Consider the following 12,264-nt stretch of genomic DNA (forward strand, 5'->3'; position numbering starts at 1 on the left):
CCGCCTGCAGCTCGTGCAGAACTCTGCTGCTCGTCTGCTAACACAGACCCGCAGACGTGAGCACATCACCCCTATTTTAGCGTCCCTTCACTGGCTCCCTGTGCGTTACCGAATACATTTTAAACTCCTTTTATTTGTTTTTAAATGTCTAAACAACCTCGCGCCAACCTATCTCTCCGACCTCCTTCAGCCTTACTGCCCCACCCGATCCTTAAGATCAGCCGATCAGCTGCTGTTGACGGTCCCTGACACAAGGCTGAAGCTTAGAGGTGACAGAGCTTTTGCCGTTGCTGCTCCCAAGCTCTGGAACGACCTACCCCTGAGTGTTAGACAAGCCTCCTCTCTTCCTGTTTTTAAATCTCTCTTAAAAACATACTTTTATTCCATGGCTTTTAACACTGAGTGATATCCATCCTGCAATGGCGCCCCATAATACACCTGCTGTGATCCTGTTTTTATGTTTTTATGTTTTTATTAATTCTATTTTAATTATTTATTTTTTATCGTGTTCTGTTTGTATTGTGTTGTTTGCTCGGTACTCGTTTTATCTTTTAACCTGTTCATTGTACAGCACTTTGGCTACCCCTGTGGTAAATTTTAAATGTGCTCTATAAATAAAGTTGATTTGATTTGATTTGATTTATACTATTCATGTTTTACTGCATATAAATATTGTAATATTGATGTATACTATTCATGTTTTTCTGCAAATAAATATTGTAATACTGATGTATACTATTCATGTTTTACTGCATATAAATATTGTCATATTGATGTATACAATTCATGTTTTATTGCAAATAAATATTGTCATATTGATGTATACTATTCATGTTTTACTGCAAATAAATATTGTCATATTGATGTATACAATTCATGTTTTACTGCATATAAATATTGTCATATTGATGTATACAATTCATGTTTTACTGCATATAAATATTGTCAAATTTGATGTATACTATTCATGTTTTTTACTGCATATAAATATTGCCTCCAAGTCAAGGCCTGCTTGACTACTAAGAATGGGTATGTACAAATAGATCTCTTAGTACCAGGGGGGAACCTTTAGTACCACTTGTGTTGTTTTAATTCCCTCCAAACGTTTCCTGGTGTAATCCGTCTTGCTTTTAGTGCCTGACCCAGTTGTCGCTGATTGAGGTCTATTTGAGTCCGGGTCTGGGGAGCCAGACTGTGTGGTACCTGTCAGAGAGCTGATGTGTTCGCTGGAGTCGTCTTTACTGAGTCCATCCTCCTCCCTGATGTTGCTCATGGGCACGTTGGCACTCAAGCTGTCCTCGTCAGACGGCTGCAACAAACACACACAGACCCCAAATTGACTTGTGGCTCTTGTGTCCTCAGTCCTTGGGGACCCTCTATCTTTGAGGGCCGCACACGGAACAATGAAAGCGTGCGATGACCAGTTTCCATCCATCTTCTTTGGCTTATTCCGAGTGGGGTGGCGGGGGCAGCAGCCTAAGCAGAGGAACCCGGACTTCCCTCTTGGTCCAGCTCCTCCTTTCTTGTTTTACTTTCAACACTTGACTCTGTTGATCAACTTCCCATCTATCCATCCATTATACATTGTTATCATTTTTTAAATATTTTAAAAAATTGTTTTATGCCCTTTTTGTAAGCTTTTTTTAAATTTATTTTTATGGCAAACAGAAATTTTTTTCTCCCAAACATATTTCAAAGTTTTTTCAACAATAAATCTCTAGATCGCTTTTTATAACGTTTTGTGTGCTTTTTGTTGATTAAAACCCTGTTTTTTTTTCATGTCAAAAACACAAAATATGCAATATATTTTCTCCCAAAATGTATTTAATTGATTTTGATTCATTATTAGTTTTTGAGCAATGACAGTTTAAAAAAATAAATAAAAATCTCATCAATATTCTCAGGGATCAAAAAGGTCCCAACTCAAAATAGTGTTCAAAATAAGTCACACATTTTTTTTCTTTTTTACTTTCAACACTTGACTCTGTTGATCAACTTCCCATCTATCCATCCATTATACATTGTTATCATTTTTAAAATATTTTTAAACATTGTTTTATGCCCTTTTTGTTTTCGTAAGCTTTTTTTTTTTTTTTGCAAACACAAACATATTTAAAAAAAATTTCAACGATAAATCTCTAGATCGCTTTTTGTGAATTAAAACCCTGTTTTTTTCATGTCAAAAAACCCTGCAAAATATGCAATATATTTCCTCCCAAAATTTTCAAATTGATTTTGATTCATTATTATTTTTTGAGCAATGACAATATTTTTTTTATTTTTTTTAAATCTCATCAATATTCTCAGGGATCAAAAAGGCCCCAACTAAAAATAATGTTCAAAATAAGTGACACATTTTTTCTTTTTTTACTTTCAACACTTAAATCTGTTGATCAACTTCCCATCTATCCATCCATTATACATTGTTATCATTTTTTAAATATTTAAAAAAATTGTTTTATGCCCTTTTTGTTTTCGTAAGCTTTTTTTTTGTTAGCTTTTTGGCAAACACAAACATTTTTCTCCCAAACATATTTCAAAGTTTTTTCAACAATAAATCTCTAGATCATCTTCAACACTTTTTTCCATGTCTGATGTGCTTTTTGTTCATTAAAACCTTGTTTTGTTCAAGTCAAAAACGCAAAATATGCAATATATTTCCTCCCAAAATTTTCTAATTATTATTATTATTTTTTGAGCAATGACAGTTTTTATTTTTATTTTTTAAATGTCATCAATATTCTTAGGGATCAAAAAGGGCCCAACTCAAAATAGTGTTAAAATAAGTCACACATTTTTTTCGTTTTTACTTTCAACATTATACATTTTTATAATTTTTAAAATAGTTTTATACCCTTTTTGTTTTTGAAAGCTTTTGTTTTTTGTTTTTTTTGGCAAACACAAAACATTTTCTCCCAAACAAATTTTAACGTTTTTTCAACAATATATCTCTAGATCGCTTTTTATAACGTTTTGTGTGCTTTTTGTTGATTAAAACCCTGTTTTTTTTCATGTCAAAAACACAAAATATGCAATATATTTTCTCCCAAAATGTATTTAATTGATTTTGATTCATTATTAGTTTTTGAGCAATGACAGTTTAAAAAAAAAAAAAAAATCTCATCAATATTCTCAGGGACCAAAAAGGTCCCAACTCAAAATAGTGTTCAAAATAAGTCACACATCTTTTTCGTTTTTACTTTCAACACTTGACTCTGTTGATCAACTTCCCATCTATCCATCCATTATACATTTTTATCATTTTTTAAATATTTTTAAAAATTGTTTTTATGCCCTTTTTTTTTTCGTAAGCTTTTTTTTTTTGGCAAACACAAACATATTTCAAAATGTTTTCAACGATAAATCTTTAGATCGCTTTTTTTAATGTCTGATGCGCTTTTTGTGAATTAAAACCCTGTTTTTTTCATGTCAAAAACCCCTGCAAAATATGCAGTATATTTCCTCCCAAAATTTTCAAATTGATTTTGATTCATTATTATGTTTTGAGCAATGACAATATTTTTTTAAACTTTTTTTAAAATCTCATCAATATTCTTAGGGATCAAAAAGGCCCCAACTAAAAATAATGTTCAAAATAAGTGACACATTTTTTTCTTTTTTTACTTTCAACACTTAAATCTGTTGATCAACTTCCCATCTATCCATCCATTATACATTGTTATCATTTTTTAAATATTTTAAAAAATTGTTTTATGCCCTTTTTGTTTTCGTAAGCTTTTTTTTTGTTAGCTTTTTGGCAAACACAAACATTTTTCTCCCAAACATATTTTAAAGTTTTTTCAACAATACATCTCTCGATCATCTTCAACACTTTTTTCCATGTCTGATGTGCTTTTTGTTCATTAAAACCCTGTTTTGTTCATGTCAAAAACGCAAAATATGCAATATATTTCCTCCCAAAATGTTCTAATTATTATTATTATTTTTTGAGCAATGACAGTTTTTATTTTTATTTTTTAAATGTCATCAATATTCTTAGGGACCAAAAAGGGCCCAACTCAAAATAGTGTTAAAATAAGTCACACATTTTTTTCGTTTTTACTTTCAACATTATACATTTTTATCATTTTTAAAATAGTTTTATGCCCTTTTTGTTTTTGAAAGCTTTTGTTTTTTGTTTTTTTTGGCAAACACAAAACATTTTCTCCCAAACAAATTTTAACGTTTTTTCAACAATAAATCTCTAGATCGCTTTTTATAACGTTTTATGTGCTTTTTGTTGATTAAAACCCTGTTTTTTTTCATGTCAAAAACACAAAATATGCAATATATTTTCTCCCAAAATTTATTTAATTGATTTTGATTCATTATTAGTTTTTGAGCAATGACAGTTTAAAAAAAAAAAAATATCTCATCAATATTCTCAGGGACCAAAAAGGTCCCAACTCAAAATAGTGTTCAAAATAAGTCACACATTTTTTTTCTTTTTTACTTTCAACACTTGACTCTGTTGATCAACTTCCCATCTATCCATCCATTATACATTGTTATCATTTTTAAAATATTTTTAAACATTGTTTTATGCCCTTTTTGTTTTCGTAAGCTTTTTTTTTTTTTTTTTGCAAACACAAACATATTTCAACATTTTTTCAACGATAAATCTCTAGATCGCTTTTTTTAATGTCTGATGCGCTTTTTGTGAATTAAAACCCTGTTTTTTTCATGTCAAAAAACCCTGCAAAATATGCAATATATTTCCTCCCAAAATTTTCAAATTGATTTTGATTCATTATTATTTTTTGAGCAATGACAATATTTTTTTTTTTTTTTTTTTTTTTAAATCTCATCAATATTCTCAGGGATCAAAAAGGCCCCAACTAAAAATAATGTTCAAAATAAGTCACACATTTTTTTCTTTTTTTACTTTCAACACTTAAATCTGTTGATCAACTTCCCATCTATCCATCCATTATACATTGTTATCATTTTTTAAATATTTTAAAAAATTGTTTTATGCCCTTTTTGTTTTCGTAAGCTTTTTTTTTGTTAGCTTTTTGGCAAACACAAACATTTTTCTCCCAAACATATTTCAAAGTTTTTTCAACAATAAATCTCTAGATCATCTTCAACACTTTTTTCCATGTCTGATGTGCTTTTTGTTCATTAAAACCCTGTTTTGTTCATGTCAAAAACGCAAAATATGCAATATATTTCCTCCCCAAATTTTCTAATTATTATTATTATTTTTTGAGCAATGACAGTTTTTATTTTTATTTTTAAATGTCATTAATATTCTTAGGGATCAAAAAGGGCCCAACTCAAAATAGTGTTAAAATAAGTCACACATTTTTTTCTTTTTTACTTTCAACATTATACATTTTTAAAATAGTTTTATACCCTTTTTGTTTTCGTAAGCTTTTTTTTTTGTTAGCTTTTTGGCAAACACAAACATTTTTCTCCCAAACATATTTCAAAGTTTTTTCAACAATAAATCTCTAGATCATCTTCAACACTTTTTTCCATGTCTGATGTGCTTTTTGTTCATTAAAACCTTGTTTTGTTCAAGTCAAAAACGCAAAATATGCAATATATTTCCTCCCAAAATGTTCTAATTATTATTATTATTTTTTGAGCAATGACAGTTTTTATTTTTATTTTTTAAATGTCATCAATATTCTTAGGGATCAAAAAGGGCCCAACTCAAAATAGTGTTAAAATAAGTCACACATTTTTTTCTTTCATCATTATACATTTTTAAAATAGTTTTATACCCTTTTTGTTTTTGAAAGCTTTTGTTTTTTTGTGGCAAACACAAAACATTTTCTCCCAAACATATTTCAAAGTTTTTTCAACAATAAATCTCTAGATCATCTTCAACACTTTTTTCCATGTCTGATGTGCTTTTTGTTCATTAAAACCCTGTTTTGTTCATGTCAAAAACGCAAAATATGCAATATATTTCCTCCCCAAATTTTCTAATTATTATTATTATTATTTTTTGAGCAATGACAGTTTTTATTTTTATTTTTTAAATGTCATCAATATTCTTAGGGATCAAAAAGGGCCCAACTCAAAATAGTGTTAAAATAAGTCACTCATTTTTTTCTTTTTTACTTTCAACATTATACATTTTTATCATTTTTAAAATAGTTTTATACCCTTTTTGTTTTTGAAAGCTTTTGTTTTTTTTTGGCAAACACAAAACATTTTCTCCCAAACATATTTTAACGTTTTTTTCAACAATAAATCTCTAGATCGTTTTTTTTTTATGTCTGATGCGCTTTTTGTTCATTAATACCCTGGTTTTTTTCATGTCAAAAACGCAAAATATGCAATATATTTCCTCACACATTTTTTAAATTGATTTTGATTCATTATTAGTTTTTGAGCAATGACAGTTTAAAAAAAAAAAAAAATCTCATCAATATTCTCAGGGACCAAAAAGGTCCCAACTCAAAATAGTGTTCAAAATAAGTCACACATTTTTTTTCTTTTTTACTTTCAACACTTGAATCTGTTGATCAACTTCCCATCTATCCATCCATTATACATTGTTATCATTTTTAAAATATTTTTAAACATTGTTTTATGCCCTTTTTGTTTTCGTAAGCTTTTTTTTTTTTTTTTGCAAACACAAACATATTTCAAAATTTTTTCAACGATAAATCTCTAGATCGCTTTTTTTAATGTCTGATGCGCTTTTTGTGAATTAAAACCCTGTTTTTTTCATGTCAAAAAACCCTGCAAAATATGCAATATATTTCGTCCCAAAATTTTCAAATTGATTTTGATTCATTATTATTTTTTGAGCAATGACAATAATTTTTTAATTTTTTTTAAATCTCATCAATATTCTCAGGGATCAAAAAGGCCCCAACTAAAAATAATGTTCAAAATAAGTGACACATTTTTTTCTTTTTTTACTTTCAACACTTAAATCTGTTGATCAACTTCCCATCTATCCATCCATTATACATTGTTATCATTTTTTAAATATTTTAAAAAATTGTTTTATGCCCTTTTTGTTTTCGTAAGCTTTTTTTTTGTTAGTTTTTTGGCAAACACAAACATTTTTCTCCCAAACATATTTCAAAGTTTTTTCAACAATAAATCTCTAGATCATCTTCAACACTTTTTTTCATGTCTGATGTGCTTTTTGTTCATTAAAACCCTGTTTTGTTCATGTCAAAAATGCAAAATATGCAATATATTTCCTCCCCCAAATTTTCTAATTATTATTATTATTTTTTGAGCAATGACAGTTTTTATTTTTATTTTTTAAATGTCATCAATATTCTTAGGGATCAAAAAGGGCCCAACTCAAAGTAGTGTTAAAATAAGTCACACATTTTTTTCTTTTATACTTTCAACATTATACATTTTTAAAATAGTTTTATACCCTTTTTGTTTTTGAAAGCTTTTGTTTTTTTTTGGCAAACACAAAACATTTTCTCCCAAACATATTTCAAAGTTTTTTCAACAATAAATCTCTAGATCATCTTCAACACTTTTTTTCATGTCTGATGTGCTTTTTGTTCATCAAAACCCTGTTTTGTTCATGTCAAAAATGCAAAATATGCAATATATTTCCTCCCAAAATGTTCTATTTATTATTATTATTTTTTGAGCAATGACAGTTTTTATTTTTATTTTTAAATGTTATTAATATTCTTAGGGATCAAAAAGGGCCCAACTCAAAATAGTGTTAAAATAAGTCACACATTTTTTTCTTTTTTACTTTCAACATTATACATTTTTAAAATAGTTGTATACCCTTTTTGTTTTTGAAAGCTTTTGTTTTTTTGTGGCAAACACAAAACATTTTCTCCCAAACATATTTCAAAGTTTTTTCAACAATAAATCTCTAGATCATCTTCAACACTTTTTTCATGTCTGATGTGCTTTTTGTTCATTAAAACCCTGTTTTGTTCATGTAAAAAACGCAAAATATGCAATATATTTCCTCCCCAAATTTTCTAATTATTATTATCATTTTTTGAGCAATGACAGTTTTTATTTTTATTTTTTAAATGTCATCAATATTCTTAGGGATCAAAAAGGTCCCAACTCAAAATAGTGTTAAAATAAGTCACACATTTTTTTCTTTTTTACTTTCAACATTATACATTTTTAAAATAGTTGTATACCCTTTTTGTTTTTGAAAGCTTTTGTTTTTTTGTGGCAAACACAAAACATTTTCTCCCAAACATATTTCAAAGTTTTTTCAACAATAAATCTCTAGATCATCTTCAACACTTTTTTCCATGTCTGATGTGCTTTTTGTTCATTAAAACCCTGTTTTGTTCATGTCAAAAACGCAAAATATGCGATATATTTCCTCCCAAAATTTTCTAATTATTATTATTATTTTTTGAGCAATGACAGTTTTTATTTTTATTTTTTAAATGTCATTAATATTCTTAGGGATCAAAAAGGGCCCAACTCAAAATAGTGTTAAAATAAGTCACACATTTGTTTCTTTTTTACTTTCAACATTATACATTTTTAAAATAGTTTTATACCCTTTTTGTTTTTGAAAGCTTTTGTTTTTTTTGGCAAACACAAAACATTTTCTCCCAAACATATTTCAAAGTTTTTTCAACAATAAATCTCTAGATCATCTTCAACACTTTTTTTCCATGTCTGATGTGCTTTTTGTTCATTAAAACCCTGTTTTGTTCATGTCAAAAACGCAAAATATGCAATATATTTCCTCCCAAAATTTTCTAATTATTATTATTATTTTTTGAGCACTGACAGTTTTTATTTTTATTTTTCAAATGTCATCAATATTCTTAGGGATCAAAAAGGGCCCAACTCAAAATAGTGTTAAAATAAGTCACACATTTTTTTCTTTTTTACTTTCAACATTATACATTTTTAAAATAGTTTTATACCCTTTTTGTTTTTGAAAGCTTTTGTTTTTTTTTGGCAAACACAAAACATTTTCTCCCAAACATATTTCAAAGTTTTTTCAACAATAAATCTCTAGATCATCTTCAACACTTTTTTCCATGTCTGATGTGCTTTTTGTTCATTAAAACCCTGTTTTGTTCATGTCAAAAACGCAAAATATGCAATATATTTCCTCCCCAAATTTTCTAATTATTATTATTATTATTTTTTGAGCAATGACAGTTTTTATTTTTATTTTTTAAATGTCATCAATATTCTTAGGGATCAAAAAGGGCCCAACTCAAAATAGTGTTAAAATAAGTCACACATTTTTTTCGTTTTTACTTTCAACATTATACATTTTTATCATTTATAAAATAGTTTTATACCCTTTTTGTTTTTGAAAGCTTTTGTTTTTTTTGGCAAACACAAAACATTTTCTCCCAAACAAATTTTAACGTTTTTTCAACAATAAATCTCTAGATCGCTTTTTATAACGTTTTGTGTGCTTTTTGTTGATTAAAACCCTGGTTTTTTTCATGTCAAAAACGCAAAATATGCAATATATTTCCTCACACATTTTTTAAATTGATTTTGATTCATTATTAGTTTTTGAGCAATGACAGTTTAAAAAAAAAAAAAAAATCTCATCAATATTCTCAGGGACCAAAAAGGTCCCAACTCAAAATAGTGTTCAAAATAAGTCACACATTTTTTTTCTTTTTTACTTTCAACACTTGACTCTGTTGATCAACTTCCCATCTATCCATCCATTATACATTTTTATCATTTTTAAAATATTTTTAAACATTGTTTTATGCCCTTTTTGTTTTCGTAAGCTTTTTTTTTTTTTTTGCAAACACAAACATATTTAAAAAAAATTTCAACGATAAATCTCTGGATCGCTTTTTGTGAATTAAAACCCTGTTTTTTTCATGTCAAAAAACCCTGCAAAATATGCAATATATTTCCTCCCAAAATTTTCAAATTGATTTTGATTCATTATTATTTTTTGAGCAATGACAATATTTTTTTTATTTTTTCTAAATCTCATCAATATTCTCAGGGATCAAAAAGGCCCCAACTAAAAATAATGTTCAAAATAAGTGACACATTTTTTTCTTTTTTTACTTTCAACACTTAAATCTGTTGATCAACTTCCCATCTATCCATCCATTATACATTGTTATCATTTTTTAAATATTTTAAAAAATTGTTTTATGCCCTTTTTGTTTTCGTAAGCTTTTTTTTTGTTAGCTTTTTGGCAAACACAAACATTTTTCTCCCAAACATATTTCAAAGTTTTTTCAACAATAAATCTCTAGATCATCTTCAACACTTTTTTTCACGTCTGATGTGCTTTTTGTTCATTAAAACCCTGTTTTGTTCATGTCAAAAACGCAAAATATGCAATATATTTCCTCCCCAAATTTTCTAATTATTATTATTATTTTTTGAGCAATGACAGTTTTTATTTTTATTTTTTAAATGTCATCAATATTCTTAGGGATCAAAAAGGGCCCAACTCAAAATAGTGTTAAAATAAGTCACACATTTTTTTCGTTTTTACTTTCAACATTATACATTTGTATCATTTTCAAAATAGTTTTATGCCCTTTTTGTTTTTGAAAGCTTTTGTTTTTTTTGTTTTTTTTTGGCAAACACAAAACATTTTCTCCCAAACAAATTTTAACGTTTTTTCAACAATAAATCTCTAGATCGCTTTTTATAACGTTTTGTGTGCTTTTTGTTGATTAAAACCCTGTTTTTTTTCCATGTCAAAAACACAAAATATGCAATATATTTTCTCCCAAAATGTATTTAATTGATTTTGATTCATTATTAGTTTTTGAGCAATGACAGTTTAAAAAAATAAATAAAAATCTCATCAATATTTTCAGGGATCAAAAAGGTCCCAACTCAAAAGAGTGTTCAAAATAAGTCACACATTTTTTTTCTTTTTTACTTTCAACACTTGAATCTGTTGATCAACTTCCCATCTATCCATCCATTATACATTTTTATAATTTTTTAAATATTTTTAAAAATTGTTTTATGCCCTTTTTTTTTTCGTAAGCTTTTTTTTTTTGGCAAACACAAACATATTTCAAAATTTTTTCAACGATAAATCTCTAGATCGCTTTTTGTGAATTAAAACCCTGTTTTTTTCATGTCAAAAAACCCTGCAAAATATGCAATATATTTCCTCCCAAAATTTTCAAATTGATTTTGATTCATTATTATTTTTTGAGCAATGACAATTTTTTATTTTTATTTTTTTTAAAATCTCATCAATATTCTCAGGGATCAAAAAGGCCCCAACTAAAAATAATGTTCAAAATAAGTGACACATTTTTTTCTTTTTTTACTTTCAACACTTAAATCTGTTGATCAACTTCCCATCTATCCATCCATTATACATTGTTATCATTTTTTAAATATTTTAAAAAATTGTTTTATGCCCTTTTTGTTTTCGTAAGCTTTTTTTTTGGCAAACACAAACATTTTTCTCCCAAACATATTTCAAAGTTTTTTCAACAATAAATCTCTAGATCATCTTCAACACTTTTTTCCATGTCTGATGTGCTTTTTGTTCATTAAAACCTTGTTTTGTTCATGTCAAAAACGCAAAATATGCAATATATTTCCTCCCAAAATTTTCTAATTATTATTATTATTTTTTGAGCAATGACAGTTTTTATTTTTATTTTTTAAATGTCATCAATATTCTTAGGGATCAAAAAGGGCCCAACTCAAAATAGTGTTAAAATAAGTCACACATTTGTTTGTTTTTTACTTTCAACATTATACATTTTTAAAATAGTTTTATACCCTTTTTGTTTTTGAAAGCTTTTGTTTTTTTTTGGCAAACACAAAACATTTTCTCCCAAACATATTTCAAAGTTTTTTCAACAATAAATCTCTAGATCATCTTCAACACTTTTTTTCATGTCTGATGTGCTTTTTGTTCATTAAAACCTTGTTTTGTTCAAGTCAAAAACGCAAAATATGCAATATATTTCCTCCCAAAATGTTCTATTTATTATTATTATTTTTTGAGCAATGACAGTTTTTATTTTTATTTTTAAATGTCATTAATATTCTTAGGGATCAAAAAGGGCCCAACTCAAAATAGTGTTAAAATAAGTCACACATTTTTTTCTTTTTTACTTTCAACATTATACATTTTTATCATTTTTAAAATAGTTTTATACCCTTTTTGTTTTTGAAAGCTTTTGTTTTTTTGTTTTTTTTTGGCAAACACAAAACATTTTCTCCCAAACAAATTTTAACGTTTTTTCAACAATAAATCTCTAGATCGCTTTTTTAAAATGTCTGATGCGCTTTTTGTTCATTAATACCATGTTTTTTTTCATGTCAAAAACGCAAAATATGCAATATATTTCC

General features: G+C 27.2%; 1 protein-coding gene across 7 annotated transcripts in view; it reads right to left on the reverse strand.

The window, feature by feature from the left end:
• lrch1 (leucine-rich repeats and calponin homology (CH) domain containing 1) overlaps window positions 1–12,264 on the reverse strand; it is a 239,902-nt gene that overhangs the window by 115,784 nt on the left and 111,854 nt on the right. For all 7 annotated transcript variants that reach the window (XR_012050759.1, XM_061971779.2, XM_061971783.2 and 4 more), the window contains exon 8: window positions 1,204–1,309. Coding sequence is in view for 6 of the 7 variants with exons in the window: in XM_061971779.2 (XP_061827763.1) it covers window positions 1,204–1,309 (106 nt within the window). In the remaining variant the exon portion in view is untranslated. The remainder of the gene's footprint in view (window positions 1–1,203; window positions 1,310–12,264) is intronic.

Source organism: Nerophis lumbriciformis, linkage group LG13 (assembly GCF_033978685.3).
Source record: "Nerophis lumbriciformis linkage group LG13, RoL_Nlum_v2.1, whole genome shotgun sequence".
NCBI classification, from domain to species: Eukaryota; Metazoa; Chordata; class Actinopteri; order Syngnathiformes; family Syngnathidae; genus Nerophis; species Nerophis lumbriciformis.